This window comes from Cavia porcellus, unplaced genomic scaffold (assembly GCF_034190915.1).
Source record: "Cavia porcellus strain 051 isolate PalLab524CR breed Dunkin Hartley unplaced genomic scaffold, mCavPor4.1 scaffold_22, whole genome shotgun sequence".
NCBI lineage: Eukaryota > Metazoa > Chordata > Mammalia > Rodentia > Caviidae > Cavia > Cavia porcellus.
Window position 1 is genome coordinate 49,121,982 of NW_026947505.1, and position 21,171 is coordinate 49,143,152.

General features: G+C 32.8%; 1 protein-coding gene across 10 annotated transcripts in view; it reads left to right on the plus strand.

The window, feature by feature from the left end:
- Positions 1–21,171, plus strand: part of Dop1a (DOP1 leucine zipper like protein A) — a 120,248-nt gene that overhangs the window by 52,981 nt on the left and 46,096 nt on the right. For 5 of the 10 annotated variants that reach the window (XM_063233132.1, XM_063233137.1, XM_063233140.1 and 2 more), the window contains 12 exons: positions 1,367–1,537; positions 3,993–4,182; positions 5,199–5,297; positions 6,117–6,216; positions 6,897–7,006; positions 7,965–8,073; positions 9,394–9,514; positions 11,464–11,583; positions 12,975–13,089; positions 13,426–13,455; positions 13,741–13,974; positions 18,887–19,508. In XM_063233132.1, the coding sequence (XP_063089202.1) occupies positions 1,367–1,537; positions 3,993–4,182; positions 5,199–5,297; positions 6,117–6,216; positions 6,897–7,006; positions 7,965–8,073; positions 9,394–9,514; positions 11,464–11,583; positions 12,975–13,089; positions 13,426–13,455; positions 13,741–13,974; positions 18,887–19,508 (2,021 nt within the window). Of the gene's footprint in view, positions 1–1,366; positions 1,538–3,093; positions 3,139–3,992; positions 4,183–5,198; positions 5,298–6,116; positions 6,217–6,896; positions 7,007–7,964; positions 8,074–9,393; positions 9,515–11,463; positions 11,584–12,974; positions 13,090–13,425; positions 13,456–13,740; positions 13,975–18,886; positions 19,509–21,171 lie in introns of those variants that run through there. The other 5 variants (XM_063233134.1, XM_063233138.1, XM_063233135.1 and 2 more) reach the window with 3 other exon arrangements.

The following is a 21,171-nucleotide window of genomic DNA, read 5'->3' on the forward strand; positions in this document are numbered from 1 at the left end:
TAATCCCCAGACATACAATGAGGATATAAGTAAATTTTATCTGTGTGAGCAGCCTGTGCAAAAGTCTTGAAAAGCATATGAAAGGTTTCTGAAAGGAACCAGCAAGGAATCAAGAAGATTCAGGAATACAATGGTAAATTATACATGGGCTGTACAGTTGTGTTCAGTAGCTAAATCTTAAAAAAAAAAAAAAAAAAAACTGCTTTGGCTGCAGGAAATTGATGAGTTTTTAGTGAGTACAAATCCTTCAGGGCAGTATGGAAGCACTACCTGTTAAGATGATCAAGACAAGATTGGTGGCCTCTTACAGATAAGTAGTGGAGATGATTAGCTTAAAAAATATCTAAGAGTGACGGTGAGAAAACTTGGTGATTGATTGAAGGTTGGGGTAGACAGTTCTTAAAAGCAATTAAGAATCATTCTTCAGTTTTTATCTAGCCAGCTAGATAGTGATGCTATATTCTAAAATGGCAATTACAAGAAAAAGAATGGATTTTGAAGGAGAAGGAAAGACTTCTGCTTCAGAATTGTGAAATGTTAAGCCTTTACGAAACAACTGGGTAGTTACTGGGTTTATGAGTGTGAAACTCGAGTGAGGGAATTTGTTTTTAATAGATGTACCAAGTATGATCACACTGTATTGTGAATTTTTGAATTAGAAAAGCTTTCTTTCAGTAAAAGATACATTGTCATTTATCCCCTTAAGATTAGTTCCCCTTTCTTGGAAAGTTTTTGTCTCATTATTCTTGCCATTTTTCTGAAACAGTTCTAGACGTTCTTTTGTATGACTGCCTTTATGAGATATGGCAAAATATATATGAAACCAGGGGCTGGGGATTTAGCTCAACGGCACATGCGCCTGCGTTGAAACCAGTGGTGCTACTGCACGCCATCAAGTCAGAGGGCAGAGTTGTGAAAACACTACTGTGTGTCCTTACCCACCTTATTCACAGGATCTGGTACCATGCAAGCTTTTGGTTTTCCCCTAAAGCTAGAATGACAACAATAACTAAACATTTTTAATTAATCTGGGAAATTGAGGTAGGCAGAATAGCACAACTAAAGACACAAAATCCACTTCCAGAACTATTTCACAAAGTGGCAAGAACAGTGGGATGTGAGTTAAAAAATAAGGGAATGTATTTTGAGGGGGGATTAATAACAATGCATCTTTTACTCTAATAATTTTTTTAAAATGTAAATATTAGCTAGTTTTTAATCACATCTAATGAAAGTTGTCAATATACAGGTATTAGTCAGTACAACTTATTTCATTAAAATAAAAGATTTATATATACATATAATTATAAACAAAGTAATATTTGTCATTTTCTTTCCCTTTCTCTTTTACAAAAAATTTAAATAGTTCTGGATTATTTCCTCTTCTTGCAAATGCTGCCATGTCTGTGAAACCAACACTGCTCAGTTTATATGAAACGTACTACTTACCTTTGGGTAAAACACTAAAGCCTGGTCTACAAGGATTGCTAACTGGTATTCTCCCTGGTTTAGAAGAAGGATCAGAATACTATGAGAGGTAAAATGGTGTTTGGTGGAATTATGTAATCCATCTTTAAATCTGTTTTAATATCACAAAAATGAATTTTTGTAGATCAAAATATAACATTAAAATTTTAATACAATAAAATTTGTATCTATATTGTGTACCATACTGGAAAATATAGCTGTGTGTTAAAAGCATAGACTTCAGAGTCACTGGGCTTAAATCAGTTCTCGTACAGACACTGTGGACGTTGTATTTTTAACATTTTTGATTTGTCTTCAGTTCCCTCATCTATCAAAAAGCATAATGCCTATTTCATTGTGTTGCTGTAGTAATGAAATCTCTTAGTCCGGTGGTGCCTTACAGATATGTCACTTGAAAAATAAAACAGGACATTTAGATTAAGGAAACAAATGGAAAATTGGCCCATCTGCCAACAGTTTTTAAATTGCTAATGTGAGAAAATAGTCTACTGCCACATATGGTGCTATTTCATTAGCTTTTATCATGGTATTCTTGACATTTTAACTTTTGAAGGAAAATGATCAGATCTGACTTGGAACTTACTAATTTTTTACAGACAGTACATAATGACATTAAGTATTCTTACAAGAAAAAATGGAATTGAGATTGCAAAAAAATAGAAATATCCCAAATTATTTTATAAGTAGACTTAATTATTTAAATTTAAATAATCTATTCAAACGTATTGACCAGTTACTCTACTTTGTTGTATCTCAGCTGCTCCCATAATGCAGTAGTAATCTAATTCTGAAAACACTGGGTCACCCTCTTAGGCTACTCTGAAAAATAATTTTTGTCCTAACCATTTATTTACTTTTATTAATTTAACTATTTGCTTAACATTTTCAAACTATAAAATCATTTCATTTTAAAAACATAAAAATAGTTTTAAAAAAAGCATAATGGCCTCCTTTGTCTTCCACATGGCCTGTTCCAAAGCAAATTCAGTGCCTCCCTTCACTCAGCACCTGTGTAGGTTCCGCCTTCCCTTCTACACTTTGTCCCAGTCTTTTTGTCCCAGAGAGAATGACCTCAGCCAAAGCAATGACTCGGGTCACCCCTGCCTTTACTTTAACCCACTGTGAGCCACTTTGAGTTGGCTTTTGGATGTCATAAGAAATTTTTGATATGCTATAAGATTTGGGTGTTTTGCATGTGGGTATCCACTTGTCCCAGTATATTTATTGAAAGTACAATCCTTTCGCCACTTAATTGCTTTTACATCTTTTCTGGAAATCAGTTTTCTGTTATGTGGGTACCTATTTTGCAACTTATATGGGAACTCTGGTGGTTTGTCTGTGTTGACATCAGTGCCATTTTGTCATGGTTGGTATAAATTTATGATAAGGTCATAGGATTGGGGAGGGTGGAGCTCTAATTTTGTTCCTTTATCAAAATTGTTTAGACTATTCTGAGTCTTTTGTATTTCTAGAGACATGTAAGAATCAAAATGTTCATTTTTATGAAATATGATGTTGGCATTTTGATAAGCGATTTTTTTTCTGATCTTTATTATTTTCATATATTTGTTTTTGGTGTTATTGTCTTATTTCTAATTTCTTAAGGAAAGATACGAGGACATTTCACAACTTTCTTCTTTTCTAATAAAGGTACTTGGTATTAAAAAGTTATTTCATTTAGCTTTTAAGTCAGTTTTGTTTTAAATTGCTAGATTATCTTAATCACTACTAATTTAGTTATGATTAAAATTTAATACAGTAATTAAATAATTATCTTATGGTATCTTATGGTTTATCATATAGTTTGGTTGTTCCACACACAGCCTATGAAAGCACTCATAAATATGTTATGTACAAATTTTAATGCAATACAGAGACTTGAAGAGATTGTATACAGTATTAAATAAAATAGCAACTAGAATTCATTCTCTTATTTTGACTCCCATTATACTATAGTGAAATAGCCTGTTATATATTGCATTGTAAAAAAGTAATCTTTAATGTAGTACTTAATAAATCAGTAATACATCTTTCATTTTGTCATAGGTCTAATTCACTAATATGATTGTTAACTATATGACATATGGTTTCAAAAAGAAAGGAGCATTTGGGAATGTATCATACTGAAAATAGATTTAAAAATAGTTTTATTGCTTAGAGTAGTTTTAACAACCCAGTGAGGTTGAATAGGTCTTGTGATGGTGGTTTTTTTTTTTTTTCATTCTTTTCATTTTATACGCGAGATTGAACTGTAGCAAGGTGAATTGATTGCCCCAAAGTATACAGCTAGAAAATAGTAGAGTCAGGACCTAAATCCAGTCCTCTGTCTGTATATTCTTCTTCCAGACTACCACACTTATATGCAGGCAGAGGATATGACTGTGGCACAGATGCTTTCATACATTTTTTGGAGGGGATTAATGCTATAGTATTTGGAAGCTAATGTAAATTTATTTTAAAATACACTAAATGTTTCCACTGATGCACTTTTTTTTTAACCTCAGAACAAATACCTTGTTGGAAAAGGTTGCTGCTGCAGTGGACCAGTCCGCATTCTACAGTGCCCTCTGGGGGAGTCTTCTCACCAGTCCTGCTGTTCGCCTCCCTGGGATCACATATGTTCTTGCCCATCTGAATAGGAAGCTTTCTATGGAAGATCAGCTTTATATAATTGGCAGTGATATTGAGCTAATGGTAAGTCCAAAAATATGGTTGCTTATTTCACAAATATTTCTTTAGAGCTAGGTACTGTTCCAGAAGGATATTGAGGAACATGCACTAAACAAAGTTCCTGTTGTCATGGAACTTGAATTTTTTCATTAAGGAAAACGAAAGACTAAATCAGTAACTTTAAAAAATCAATTATTGATTTTAAAACCTTAATTTTTTATGAAAAGGTGATGTTACTTAATTTTATACTTAATTTATATTCATTTTTGCTCATTATTCTTTCTCCCCATATAATATGACTTTTATCTAGATTTTTTGTTAGATTTATTAAAGTGTAATTCACATTCACTGAAATTAACTGTTTTACAAATATAGTTGCATGAATTTTGGTAAGCTACAACTCTGGAACTATTACTATGATCAGGATATAAAAAATTACATCACTTCAGAAGCTCTGTGAACTTTGTTGTCAAGTCCCCTTCCCTTGTACTTCTGGACCTTTGCAACAATGATCTATTTTCTATTTCTTTAATTTTGCTTTTCTAGGAATTTATATAAATGGAATTATATTGCATGTAATTTTGCTTTTCTAGGAATTTATATAAGTGGAATTATACTGCATGTAATCTTTTCTAGGAATTTATATAAAATGGAATTACACTGCATGTAATAGTATCCTTCACTTTTCAAATATATTTGAAATTCAGCAATGTTTTTGTATATATCACTGGTTGTTTCTTTATATTGGTACATATTATTCTGTTGTATGACAGTACCACAATTTGATTGTTCATCAGTTAATAATGGATATTTGATATCTATCCTCTTTGGAACAATTATAAGTGAAACTACTATAAACACTTCTATGCAGATGTTTTTATAGACATGCTGGGGCTAACTTGCTGTAAAAGTCATCAAAACTTGATCATTTTAGCACTCTGATCCTTAGAGGCATTAGACAAATTGAAGAGTTAACATTCTTACAGAAAAAGTTTCATAGTATAATAGGCAATAGATATTAAAGGCTCTCTTTATTTCAGGTAGAAGCAGTAAGTACTTCAGTTCAGGACTCAAGTGTCCTTGTGCAGAGAAGTACACTGGACCTCATACTCTTCTGTTTTCCATTCCACATGAGTCAGGTAAAACATTAATGACTGATAATTAACCGGAAAAAAATATCTTTTTTTTAAAGCTTGAAAGAGAAAACAAAAATATACCAAAGAAATGTATATAATCCAAAATCCCAAAACATGTATTATCTGGCTGTTTATCAAATGTTTTTGACTCCTGCTTTTGAACTTTGTTTTCCAACATTTAGTACTAGTAGTTCCTCTCTTGAATTCCTCATCAGGATATGAAGAATTAATAGTCTTAAATTAATAAGAACTTAAGTTGTAAGATCCCTAGATTGATGCTTCTGCACCTTTTTTTTGGCTTATTCTTCCATTAGTACTTTGTTACTTTGTCTGTGTTCTTACCTGCCAAGATTGTCTAAAACTTTATGCTCTGTAATTTTTTATAAAAACAATATAGTGAATAAGTAAATACCTAACTCTAATACTCTTTTAATCCTAATACTGTACTCTTCTCTCTGATTAGTGTACCCAGTTCTAATACTCTTCTTTCCATTATTACATGAAATTTTTAGATTACCTAAGATTAAAGATTGTGGTCATCCTGGGTTTCTGTTTTATCTTTGTACATGTCTTGAATGTAATAAACGTATAGAGTATTGGTTGTATCTGTAATTTAATAGTTTTCATTTTATTTAGAAAAGTAAGGTTGCTATCACAATGTAGATAGGGATTTTTTTTGCTTATTTCATGGAAAGCTGACTTGAACGTCGAATATTTATACTTTTGAGATTGAAAATCACTTTTTTATATATTATAAAAGAGGAAAAACAATGTTGTACTTTTCTGTGTGATAAGGTTCAGTCACATTCCTAATCTTTTCAGGCCACTCGACCAGACATGATCAGAATATTGTCAGCAGCCCTTCATGTAGTACTAAGGAGAGATATGTCCCTGAACCGAAGATTATATGCATGGCTTCTTGGTAGGTGTTTCACATACATAATCATAATTAAGGAAAAAAGCAGGAAGATTTATCTTACATAAATCTTTTATATGTTCTCCATAAAAAAAGCAAAGCTTTGTGTAAATGGACAATGAAATACACGCTTAAGGAAGAAATTCAAAAATCTTTTTAGCTGAACAGGTTTTTTGAATACATATAGTCACATGATGAAATTTTTTTACCTCTTATAAATTGAGGTTGTTACACTATGAAGTTTTAAATAATGAGGAGTAAGTTAATAATTAAAATGACAAAATTTCCAAAAACTTTCAAGTCACTAAAGGAATTAGAACTAGTAAGTGTCACTAGTTCTGACATGGTCCCAGACCTCCACTGAAGCAGTAAAACATCTGGCCCATCCTCCCAAATCCTTACTTCCTAGAGGCAGAGGACTCAGTATCATGTGGATAAGTTGAGTCTTCAGTTATTTTACTGTGGTGAGATGGGATAATTCTGGATAATTCTGGAAGAATACTGTGATACTTATGTATTGAATTGGTTTCCGTTTATTAAACTATCCTTAATGATCTCTCTTGCTAACATTGAATGGGCTACTAATTGGTAAGTGTTTAGTGCTGTTTTTGAGATATTTGCTGTTCCGGTATTTAGTGAACAACAGTTTTGAGGATTTAACTTATTTGCAATTTATTTTCGTGGAGGTTTTGATAACAACGGTACTATCGTAGGACCCAGAAGCACAAGACACAGTAATCCTGAAGAACATGCAACTTACTATTTTACTACCTTTTCAAAAGAGCTCTTAGTACAGGTAATGAGTGCTTTCATTATTTTTTGCTTACTTACTGACCGCTTATTACTAAATATAACACTGAGGCCTGCCTTAATTGAATTCATAGTTGAAGGGATGGAGACAAGACTTAAACACTTTCTAAGAGGAACAGTAACCAGCAAATGGCTAAAATAAAATGATAAGAGCTGGACTCCTTTGTAAGGCCAGAGCTATTTCTTTACTTTGTTGTTTTTCCTACTTTATTAAAACACAGTTCAGCTTCTTACCTATGTGCCCTATCAACATTGGAGCTTTGCCAAAAGTAGAGTGTGTTCTAAATTATTTCCTGTGAAGCCACAGGGGAATTTGGGACTGTAGCAGAAATCTAAATGTGGTAAAACTGTCATTGTAATGGAAATGTTAACATGATCCATATATATATATATTTCATATTATTTTAATTTCCCTTATTTTTTCAAGATGTATCCAAACCATGAATTTTTAAATGCATGGAGTTACATACTGAGTTGCATAATTGTAGATATTACCTTGATGAAGTTACATGATTTGGGGTTCATAATCTTAAACAGAAATATTTTCATCTTGAGAGCAGACAGTACTTATGAATATACTTTAAAAAATTTTTTTGGGGCTAGGGATTTAGCTCAGTGGCATAAGCGCCTGCCTTGCAAGCAGGCAGTCGTGGGTTCAATCCCTGGTACCAATAAAAAGGAAAAAGACAAAAAAAAATTTAAAAAAAAAAAAAAAAAAAAAATTTTTTTGACTCCTCTACTTTTTCCCTAGGAAAAATGTAAGCACATTTTCTTCTCTCCAGACAGATAAATAACATTTTCTTCTTTAGAGGAAGAAGGCTGCAGAAAAGTGATGGGGGATGTAAATCTGCATTACATAGGGTTATATTTAAAAGCATGTTTTCTTGTGAAATAAATATTTCAATCTATTTACAAAATAACTAGTATGTGTTTCTTTTTTAAAGGCAATGGTGGGAATCTTACAAGTGAATGGATTTGGAGAAGAGAGCACTCTAATGCAGGATCTAAAACCTTTTCGTATTTTAATCAGTTTGCTGGACAAACCTGAGCTAGGTAATATATACCATTATCCCAAAGAATAAAATCACATGCAGTGGTTTCATATTGTTTTGTGATAAAAATAAGATTAAGAAACTAGAAAAATTGCTGTATTTTGGAATGGCTTTTAGATATAGGCCCTCAACAATTTCTTACCTAAAGTTTACAAAGCTAAGAAGGTACAGCTTGTATGTTCTCATGCCTTATATGTACTATATATGTAGCACATATCATTTTAAAAATAGCCAAGTTCCTCATCAAATTCAATTACTGATACTGAAATACATGATCTGTTATAAGTTAAGAGGTCACAGAATTTAAGGACTTGAGCATAAATATTTGGGTAATATTTCTCCTCTTCCCCATAACTCCTTTTATTCTGTGTTTCTCTTTTCTTTCTTTTTTTTTGGTACCAGGGTTGAACTCATGACTGCATGCTTGCAAGGCTTATGCCACTGAGCTAAATTCCTGGCCCTCTCTTTTCTTTTTTTTTTTTTTTTCTTTTTGTCTTTTTCCTTTTTATCAATACCGGGTATCGAACTCACGACTGCCTGCTTGCAAGACAGGCACTTATGCCGCTGAGCTAAATCCCTAGCCCTGGCCCTCTCTTTTCTTATCGTGTATTATATTTTAGATCTCCTGGAAATCTAAATACAATATAAGACAGAAATTAAAAAGAAAGCAAATATTAACAATACAATGAAAATATAATATGTAATTTTTTCAAGTTATATGTTGATATTTTAGCAGATTTCTAAAATTCAAACCTTAAAAATGAAACTATAAAATATTTAAAATATAATAATATCAAGTTATATTGATAGCTTTGACAGGTTGTATGATAGTAAAGCCAAGGAATTCTTTAAAAAGAAATTGGACTCTGTTATAGCAAATAAAATTTAGCCTTATGCAATTTTAGAATTAAATTGTGCATACTAATAATACAGTACCAATAGCATTTAATAACCATTAAATTCTAGGACTATGCATGCTATCTTTATAAAAATTTTTCTTTATCTTTTAAATTATCATATAAACATATTCTCATTCTGGATAAGAAAACCAAATCTCAAAGAAGTAAATAACTGGTACAAGGTAACAGCAATAAACTGATCAAATCAATTTCCCTAATTTTATTACTTCTGTTGTGTCAATCTATAGTTTAAATGGACATTTTTCAACTATTTAAGTGTTTCCTAAAATGTGAAGTTTAATTTAGCTTCTGAAAGTTATTTTTAAATGCTTATTTTAAAACACCCTTTATTTGGAATAATTTTTAAATAATAATGATTTATCTATTCTATGTACTGTCTTTACTTTGTGTATTAATTTTAGGACCTGTAATTCTGGAAGATGTGTTGATTGAAGTATTTAGAACATTGTATTCCCAATGCAAAGCTGAATTAGATCTTCAAATGGAACCACCTTTCAGCAAGGATCATGCTCAGTTAAGCAGGTAGACTACCAAAAACATAAACATGACATAAAGATGTTCTTAGTAGTCATAAAGTAGATACTACTCTATACGTTCACTTAATGTAATTTGCAGTGTTAGTAATGAGTGGAGTCCTTTTTTTTGTCTTTGAACATTGTAATTTTTAATTTAATTTTTGCCTTTAGTTAGCACATAAAATTGAAATGTGCTTCGGGTGAAATGCCCTTTTTTTATTTTGAAGGGAATAAGACGAAACAATAAAACTGAGCAAAACAAAACAAAACAATTGAATTTCAAAAACAAGACAGAAGGAAATACCCCATAGTTGCTGTATTGCATTCTGTTATCCTCTAAACAGATGCCCAGACTACCCATCCCAAGCCTGCAAAGTCAATCAGTCAACACAAACATTAAGTCTGTTTTGGTATCTCAGTTGCTATCATCCCAGCTGGTGTTCCTCCAAATGAGCTGGTTGCCTGCGTGGGGTTTTGGGGGCTCCTCTTGGTTCTTTTCCTGGCCCACAGCTGCTGCTGGTTCATGAGATAGAGAGGCTGTCTTCCTGGTTCTTTTCCCAGCCCACGGCTGTTGCTCTAACTCGAGATCCTATTTATGAAGTTTGTGATCTAATGAGTAAAACTGATTTATTACTCTTTTTTTGTAGTATGAAGTATAATTCACTCATCATTTAGGCATTTTAAGCATCACCATACAACTACCATGTGGTGGGGATGGTTCTTAATCTCACTGATTTAGAAAGTTAAATTTTAGCAGTGAACGTATTGGCTCTAGGAGTATAATGTCACTTGCCAGACTTCCAGGAGAGTGCCACATATCAGTTCATAACAGGAGCTGTGACTTGTTTGCTAAGCAGTCCTGGTTGTTTCATAGTGTAGTGCCTCTTGGGGCTTAATACACTCAGGAAACCAAATCATAGATTAGAAAAAGACTTGAAAAAGGTAATTGTTAAGTGAATGAAAGGCTACTGGATATTCTTTTTTTAAGTTACAGTTATATCTTCTTTTGCGTATGTATATTCATTCTGAATGCTTAAGACATTAGCATGTCTTGTTCTCTTAAGTCATTGATAGATAAACGCTAACAGAGTCTTCCTGTTTTATTCTGTGCTTCATCTGCCTAAGAATTTATGTTGCTCCATAGTAGTATTTCACTGTGTAAAGACAAATATTTGCTTCACATGCACAAGACCATGGGTTTGATCCCAAACACATATTTCTACAGATATAGGTTTATATGAAAGAGAAATACATATAATTCTTTTGTTAGGGAGGGTAGGAGGAGAAAATAGGTAATTGATTAAATAGTAGCCATTTGAAATAACATAATTCTTTTTCCCTGATGGAATTTCAATAATAATAGCTATTTACAATTTAATAGTGCTTTTGTTGTTATTTTTAAAGGCAAGAATAATAATTTGACTGAAACTGTTCAAAATAAACTTTATTAAGAAAATCCTGAACAACACAGGGATGCAAGAAAAATTCTTTAGAAACAAGACTGGCAAACTCAAATCACTACTCATTTTATATGTGCCATAGGAAATACAACAATTTAATGCCAAATTAATACTGTGCACTTAAGAGTTCAGAAAGATCGGGGATTTAGCTCAGCGGCATAAGCGCCTGCCTTGCAAGCAGGCAGTCGTGAGTTCGATCCCTGGTACCGATAAAAAAACGAAAAAGACAAAAAAAAAAAAAAGAGTTCAGAAAGATCTTCCTGTTCTTTTGTGGTTTTTGTTAGGTAAAGCTAATTTCTGATTTTGTTTGTACATTTGAATTATGAAAACTCAAGTTTGGAAGAATAATTGCATCTCTTTAAGAGAATAGAATAGATTAAAATTATTTATTACAGTGTGCTTGCTACCATATTTTCTAGCAGCTACCTAGGACTTGCACTTAAATTTAAATTTTAAAAAAATTGATAACATTCTTTTTGTTTTTTCTTTTCTTTAGTAAACTAAGGGAAAATAAGAAAACAGCAGAGCTGATTAAAACTGCCAATCTTCTCTTTAATTCCTTTGAACCTTATTATATGTGGGATTATGTTGCACGTTGGTTTGAAGAATGTTGTAGGTAAATTAAACTATTTCATTTGTTTCAATATCCAAAGCTAATTTTTTAAGTTGTTTAATCTCAAGAATGTTCTTTTATACATTCTACAACTACTGAAACTATTGTTTTGTAGCTATCATCTGACTCTACCTTGTTACTCTAGCATATAAAAGTCATTAATGATATCCAACAATTAGGAATCCAAAGGTGAGTTATTCATTCCAGCAACATAGATGAAAGATTCTTACATCTCCAGTGTATAGAAATCTAGCTTCTCTTTCTTACAGAGAAGATAAAACAATTATACTGCTGCCTTGGCACACATTCCCAAAAATATTCCCACTTTTAGTAACAGACCTCCTGCATGTTTCTGTATTTTCATAGCCATAGAACTGGTGATAAAAGCCTTGAACTCTTTAAGGTACAAAGCCTAAAGAATGATCTAAAACCCTAAAGTACTAGTGATCCAGAGTGAAATCTGTTTGGATTCTAGACCAAATTTTTTCAGAACCAAACTAATCTCTCAAGCTCCATGAGCTTGTAGTCAAAAACTAAATATATACGATCATATGTTTAGAGGTCATTAAAAAGTAAATGCTGATTTACATGGATTTCCTCAATGACTTAGAAAACTTTTTGATATCCAGTTGGCAGGTGTTTAATACCCTCCTGACAAACATTGTACTAGGCACGTAGAAAAGTCCCTATCTTCACAGACCTGACAGTGGGGCAAGTAGGATGCACGTATGCACATTCATCGTGTTAAGTTTAAAATTGCAAATGCCTCCTAGAGGGAATAAAATATAGGAATTAAGAACAGTTAAGTGTGTCTTTTTATCAGCTAACCCTACCCATTTTCTTTGTTCTCAAACACACATCTACCCTACTGTATTTCTGGGTCCACAGACTCATAGCCATGCTTCTTGAACTGACCTGCATTATTCTCAAAACACACATAAACTCTTGTATTAGTAAGCTTTCACTTATGTTATTTTAAAAATATTCTACCCTTTGTACCCATCTGTGAAAGACTTACACTTCTTTTGACTTCCTCAAATCTTCCATCAAAATCAATTATTTTCACACTGTCACATTGTTGTACTCTTTATCTATATAATTGTATTTCTTACCATTCAGGGACTGTATCATAGTTTTACTTTGTGTCTTCAGAGTGTAGAGCAATGTCTGGTAAGATCCAGAAGAACTTGGAAGTAAAAGAGAGGCATTACAGGGAGAGGCCTAAGGATCTGGCTTTGAGAATTTTTCCAATAGAGGTACAGTAGTGTAAAGGAACTGTTTTTGTCACAGGAATATTAATTTTGTGGCCCATTGTTCACTTGGCCCTCAGGAAGCTTTACAAGTACTCATATCACTTGAAAGTGTACTTGATAAAGCAAATCTTGTTTTTTCAGGAGAACCCTGCATGCCAGACTTCAGATTGGGCCTGGAGATAGTAGTGAGTCATCTGAATTACAGCTGACCAATTTCTGCTTACTGGTGGATTTTTTGTTGGATATAGTTTCTTTGGTAAGACCATCTTGGTAAAACTTGGTTAAAAAAAAGGAAATCAAAGAACATAGTTTAAATATTTCATGTTGGTGATAAATTTCATCTTTGAAACTAAATTGATTTTTTTCTCTATGGTATAGCTTTTTTCATAACATTTTCCAAGTGTTTTGTCATTTCACATATATAATACAAAGGAATATACTTTTTAACTGCATGCTATAAAATTATAGTGTTTACTATATTGGTCTAATGCATTTATACTCATTAATGATTTTTTTCTATTAAATGAAGACTGTTGGAAATCTTTTCCTCTTATGTTTTCTCTCCTCAAATCTGTGCTTTCTCACTTTGAAGCCTACTAGAAGTATGAGGGTGCTGTGTCAGGTATGACATTCAGCCTGTTTTTAACTGATTCTATTCACTTTTGTTACATTACTATTTATGTAATACAGCAAAAAAAAATTTTAATGTATGATTTAAAGTACTTAAATTGATAATTTGAGTAGAAATTTTATGTCATCAAGAATAAAATAACTATACAATTTTAATTAAGAGCATGATACCTATAAAACATGAGTAAAATTATTGCCTTATTTGTGTAGATTAAAAAATAAATGACTTTTAGCCTATAAATTATTTAATCATCTTTCATATCCATTTTATTTTCAGGAGACTTACATTGAAATCCAGACAGAACACTTGCCCCAATTGCTGCTCAGGATGATCTCTGCACTGACAAGCCATCTCCAGACTTTGCACTCCTCTGAGCTTACAGATTCGCTCAGGCTCTGCTCAAAGATCCTTAGTAAGGTGCAACCTCCTCTGTTATCTGCTGGTAGTGGAGGCGTATTGCAGTTTCCCAGTGGGCAGAGCAACACAGTAAAAGAATGGGAAGACAAAAAGGTAATTTGGCTGTTGTTTTTGGTATTAGACCTTGTAGTTCTTCAAGCAGAACAGTTTCTGGGTTAATGGCTCAGTGAACATTTCTTAGTTCCGTGTAATGTGATAGTAGACCATATTGCAGGCTTTCAGCCATAATGCCAGTGAGTGGCCTATATTAATACTTCTCAGTACACACACAGTGTGAGTGACATGTAATTTTAAATTTTCTGGTAGCTACATTTAAAAAACAAAATCAAGTGAAATGATTTTTAGTTATATTTTACTTAGCCCAGTGTAGCAATGTATTATTGTTTAAGCATGTAATTTGTATAAATTTGACAGCATGTACAAAAGTAGTTTGAAAAAAATTAGTTTTTTATCTACTAAGTCTTCCAAGTATAGTGATATTTTATTACTTATAGTGTATCTTCAAATGTTACATTTTAACATAAATACCTTATCTGTATTGAATTTATAATTATATTTGAAAAATTGAAGTCACATACACAACTTGCTCCAAATATACTTTGTTTTCTGATTACTGGGTTATCAGTTTTTAAATTCAAATAGAGTTAAAAATTTAATTTCTCAGTCAGTCTAGCCACATTTCAAATGTTTGGTCGCCACATGTAGGCATCTGAACATGACTACCATATTAAACAAGTTTGTGTCCCAACTTCACTGATCCTTTTTGCATTAAATTTTTCTCATGATCTCAAAATCCCTCAGTCATCCAGATTCTTAACATCAATTTTATGAATTTGATTAGAATTAAACTTTTATGACATTAATGTCTGGCACCACTAACTTATCTAAACACTTATGGGAAAATCAAAATCTTAAAAGCACTCAGGTTTACAATCAAATATTTTGATGACTATGAGTGAAAACATTCAATTGGGTTACATAATGATTACATTGACTTTAAGCACAGTGTTACTATGTTAAAAACCTAAAATTTTTAGAGAACAATATTAGGTAATTGTCTAAATATTGGGTGTGTGTAATTACCTTTTTTCCTCTGTTAGAACTCTTTTTTTCCCAGATAGGAAAAAGTATATTTTAGAATATCTTCACATAACCTTTCTCATCAGATAATTATCGTAAAACTTTTCTTCAGTTAAATGTGTTGCTCTTCAATATGAAGGGAAATTACTGATGTTTGATCAGTGTGAATATATTCCAGGTTTAGCCTATATGAAACAAAATCATTTTTATTTTCCTTTCAACCTGCTCATTATATGTGATACATAACATAGGCTAATATTAATAATTGTGTATACATATGCACTTACCATTGCTGAAAATTTTATTTTTTGTATTGTTTTTCATTAAATTAAGATTTTTTAGAAATAAAATTAAAGTAGGTATTAACTGTTATTAAAGTTTTGGTTTTCATTTCAATGGAATTCATGGGAGTGGGGGAAGCAAAGCCCTTAGTGTTTTTTCAGTAGCATATTCAAATACGAAGATTTATTCCATAGAGGACATCTGAAGATCCTTACTGGTGGCTATAGGTAAGGTAAAATGGTAACATCCACTTGTGTGACAAATATTGTACTCTTTTAAAATTTTAACGTCAGGCTGGGCATAGTGGCACACACCTGTAATCCCAGCTTTTAGGAGACTGAGACAGGAGAATTGCTGTGAGTTCAAGGCCAGCCTGCACTACATAGTGAGTTTAGGACCAGCCTGAATTTCATAATGATACTCTGTCTCAAACCACTAAAAATAAATAAATTAATCAAATAAAGTTATGATGTCATTAACCTTAGAGTATGCCTTTTCCTTTTTGTCTTCGATTTTCTTGTATGCCACAGTCCATGTATTTTTTTTTTCTTGTTTTTTACTGAAGTATGACAATACTGTCTTTACTTGGATGTCTGAAAATGATCACATTTAAAGGTCAGGTGTTTTCTGTATTTCCTTTCTTGGAAAGCTTAAGAACTGATACTTTTTTTTTAAAAAAAAATCTAATTTGATTCTATGCACATAGTATATTTTCTTCAAATCAGTGTGTTGCATCTCTGTGCTCAACTGACCAAAATACCACTTCTATTTTCAAAAAGACATTTCATTATAAAATAATCACACACATGTAATACAGTCCATACCAGTAAATATTACAAATGTTTATAAATTCAACTGAATTGTAGCTTGAACTCCATTAAATTAATATCACCCATTATTTGATGATTCTTTTACAAAAGATTGATATAGAAATAATTTATTGTAATAAACTGATGATAGTTTTATCATGTAAATGTCTTTTAAGTACATAATTTTAGATGGTCACTAAATTTTCAAAAGAAAAGAATTGGTAAATAAATTTGATTTTGATGGTTACCTCTAAATTTAGGAATAATATGAAAAGCTCTCCTCCTATTATTGTAATATCGTATGGTGAAAAAACCTGAAGTTTACCGTTGTTTCACCTGAGCTCTTTTACTGTTTAGCTCATTTTCATAGCATTGGGCAAGTTTTGCTTTTTTGTCTTTTTTTAACCTCACGAACCTCAGTTTTATCTTTCAAATAAAGAAGGCAGTCTCTGGGCTTTTCAGCCATTTCTAGTTGGACAATACATATAACAAAGATACCTGCACTCTTAATTATAGTTCCAATTAATACATAAAAGAAAGTATGGAGAGAATGGGGAAAACGGGGTGACTTGATGTAGGCGTAAGGCTTATGAATGCTTTCTTGAGGAAGGAGTGTGTAAGTGAAGCCCTGGAGAAATTGGTGAGGTGGAGATGAGGCAAAGAAAAGTGAGCATGGCACAGAGAAAGGAGCGTGTGGAAAGACCAAGGCAGAAAGGAACACTGTGCAGGTGGGATGGTACAGCAGCCAGGTGTTCAGAGCCTTGATCGCTGGCTAAGGCTTTTATTCTTTATCTTAGGAGCAGTGGGAAGACACTGAAGGGAAAAAGGCAAGTGCCATAATCAGATTTGTGTATTAGAAAAAGTACTCTGGCTGCAGTGTGGAGTATGGATCTGAGAAACAAAAGTGGATGGGGGAGACCTGCAGTAGTGCAGGTGAGAGGTGGTAGTGTTTGTGCTAACAAGATGGGGAAGTAAAGACAGAAATGGGTGGATTGCTAGTATACTTAGAAGACAATAAAAATGATTTAGTAATAGGTTAGTAGGGATACTGAGTGATCCTAAGATTATGGAGTGTTTACTACATGCCAGGCACTTTGCCGGATGCCTTTAATATACCATTGCTTAGTCCTCATGACAACTGTAAAATGTAGGAATTATTGTCACCTCAGTTACAGTGGTCTCCTTATCCATGGTTCTCTTTGGATAGTTTCAGTTACTGATGGTCAACAATGACCCTAATATTAAATGGAAAATTTCAGAAGATTTTCATAAGGTTTAAGTTATGTGCTCTTCTGAGTATTATGATTAAATCTCACACCACCTTTCATCTGTCCTGCCCAATATATGACTCATCTCTTTATCTAGTGTACCCACACTGTATATAGTCTTACCCATTAGTCATTTAGTAGCTGTCTTGTTAATCAGATGGATTGTGCTTTTGTTCAAGTAACCCTTATGTAGTACCCTAAGACTGCATCTCAGTGTGTGCATCTTTCATCTCACATCATGCTGTTATGTAGGCATTGTATCATGTTCTTCACAAGAAGGGTGAGTACAGTACAGTTACATGTTTTGAGAGCAAGAGAGACCATATTCCTATAACTTTTATTGTAGTATATCAATGTCATTCTATGACTAATTTCATATATATTCTATTATATGATTAACGCCTACTATAAACTTTATCATAGGTATGTATATATAGGAAAAAACGTAGTATAAATAAGGTTCAGCACTATCCATACTTGCAGACAGCCCCTGGGACTCCTACAACATATCTGCCATGGATGGCGGGGAGCTACTTTATACAAATTGAAAACTGATGTTTGGAGAGGTTAAATAACTTGCCAAGTTTACATAGTGAGCAGTAGAGCTCTGCTGTGTGCCCACACCCTTGACACTGTACTGATAACAGGGGAAGTAGGGAAGGGGAGGAGAGGTGAGGAACGTATGAATGGCCCCTACATCGCTGTCTACCTAGCTTTGAGGAATCGTGGAGTCATTCACTGAAGCAAGGGACATTAGAGGTCCAGATTTGGGCAGCAGACGGTTTAGTTAATGTATTAATAAAATTACCTTTCGTAATCTTATTCAAGTTATACTTTGACTTGGTCACCCAAGGAGTGTATGATATGCACATCTTTGTTTATTTAAACTAAATAAGACAATATCCTTCATGATTGTACTTAGCATTTTTACGAAGAGAACGGTTAACACATTTGAGTCCTACTGTAGAAACTAGTTTGTATTATAATTGTCTGTTCCCTTCTAAATTATAGTATTCCTTTTATACCCACTACCTAATACAATGCCTGTCACATATGAGTTCAGTAACTGTTTTGTAAAAAAATGTAAAATTAATAGCAAACATTTAAGTAGTACTTTACAGTTTTAACCAAAGTTCACATGTATGCAGTTCTGAACAGATAACCTATTGATTTTATTGCTAATTTTTAAAATAACATATTTTAATCTTCTGTCTCTTTCTTTGCATGGTTTCAACATTAAGAAAGTGATTTCATAAAATAGATGAAGGAGATTGTTAGATGTTTGAAAACAACATAGATGATAAAGATCCTAACCTCACAAAATAGATAGATAGATACAGATATATAGATATGAATGTAAATATTTGGTAAATACATAAATGTTTATGTATCTAATCACATCATTATTTCTGATTATAATCATGAATCAATGTATGAATGTTTTCAAATTCAACAAAATGTAGATTTAATCAGTTTATAATCCGACCTAAAACTTCCCTAAAAAAATAGCTATTTCTAATTTCCAGTATGTATAATCAACCTTTTGCTTCTTTAAAAATCTGTCAGGTACCCTCAGTTTCTCTGGAGAATAATACTGAAGTGTTTGAAGATGGAGAAAACCCACCAAGTAGTCGGTCATCAGAAAGTGGCTTCACTGAGTTTATACAGTATCAAGCAGACCGAACTGATGACATTGACAGAGAACTCAATGAAGGGCAGGGGACAGCTACCATCCCAATAGGTAGCACGTCCTCTGAGACAGAAACGGCGTCTACTGTGGGGTCCGAGGAAACCATCATCCAGCCCCCTTCCACATTAACTCAGGGGACAGCAACTCGAAGCGGGAAGACAGCCCAAAAGACTGCAATGCAGTGTTGCTTGGAGTATGTCCAGCAGTTTATTACCAGACTCATCAACCTCTATGTCATTCAGAGTAACTCTTTACCTCAGACATTGGCCACGGAGCATCCAGGTGACCTTAGTCGAACGCAAGGAGGGTCTCCAAAATGGGACAGGGATTCACAAGGAGATATAAAAGAAAGTAACGTATATAAACAAAAAACTTCAAAAGAATACCTTTCTGCCTTCCTTGCTGCCTGTCAGCTATTCCTAGAGTGCTCAAGCTTCCCAGTTTACATTGCTGAAGGGAACCATACATCAGAGTTATGTTCTGAAAAATTAGAGAGTGGTAAGATCATCTCTGTTGTGTTTATATCTGAATATTTTGTGTAAAATACTCTTTTTTTAAAGATTCAGATATTAAAATGATTTGTTTACTCAATTCATTTTTAACTATCATTTTGATTAAAAACTTAAATAGTCATGAAGAAGATGCTATTAGATGACTTTGATTTTGATGATTGTCATAGTTTTTATATAGGTTTAAATAAATGAAATACATTCAATCCACTTTATTATAACAGCATTTTGTGAGTTTCCTTTAATTTTTTTATTTGAGGGAAAAACAAAATCTCATAACAGAATAATAGAATAATGATGGTTAATATATTGTGTATGGTTATCTTAAAGTAGTTACTCAGTACAAATATGGGCATTAAAAATTCTCCATATGATAATAGCACAAATCTTTCTTTTCAATGAACTATGAGAAATTAGTAGTACAACTATCTCGTATTTTTCCTTCCCTTCTGTTCTCATTTCCATCCTAGTTCATTTTACCTTTTGAACAACTTCTTACCATTTCAGAATATCTGTTAACATTTTGGACCTTACTTACTCTTTCATTTTCTCACACTGAGGAGGCAAGACAATGTTTACACGTAAGAGTCTCTTTTATTTCAGCTATACGTATAGACTCAAGTTGCATCTATATACCTATAAAAGTCCCTGGTTTATCCTTCTTTATGGCTGAGTGGTACTCCATAGTATAAAAAGACCACATCTTTTTATCCATTCCTCAATTAATGGGTGTTTGAGTTGTTTCCAAGATTTAACTATTACCAGTTGTGTTGCTATAAACATGGTGCACATAATATCACTGTGATACAATGTTTTTAATTTCTCTAGGAAGAAATTCAGAAGGGGAATAGCTGGGTCAAATGAGACCTCTCATCATAGTTTTTTAAGAAATCTCCAATACTGATTTCCACATTTTTGTATCAGTCTACACTCGGACCAACAGTGGAGAAGGGTTCCTTTTTTCCCCACAGCTCCTCCAGCTTTGTTTTTCATTGATTTCTTGATGATAGCCATGCTTCTGGAGTGAGATGGAATGTCACTATTTTAATTTACATCTCTTAAATGACCAATGATGTTAAACATTTTTATGTATTTATTTTCCATTTATATTTCTTCATCTGAGAAGAACATATTTATTTCAGATGCCCCTTTTGGGATTGAGTCTTTAAATTTGGAGGGATCTGACTTTTCTAAGTTAAGTCCTTTGTCTGAGGGACAACTAGCTATAATTTTTTCTCAATCTGTGGGTTGTCTTTTTTACTCTGTTGGTGATTTCTTTGGATGTTCAAAACTGGTTAATAAGATGAGGTCCCAATTGTTGATTCTTTGTAATATTTTCCATGAAGTGTAGGTTTTGTTCATAAAGTCTCTGCCTATATCTATGTCTTCAAGATTTCTGTCTACTTTCTTTTCCAGTAGATTGTTTCTGTTTAATGTTCAGATCTTTGAGCCATTTCTTTTTTTCCCTATTTTTTTATTTTATGAAAAAAGATAAAATTTCATAACATAGAATAACAATAATTATTACAGTGCATATTATTATATTTAAAGCAATTATTCAGAGTACAAGATTGGACATTAAAGTTTCTCTAAGCAATATTAGAACAAACCTTCCTTGTCAATGAGCTAAGCAACGTTACTAGTGCAAACGA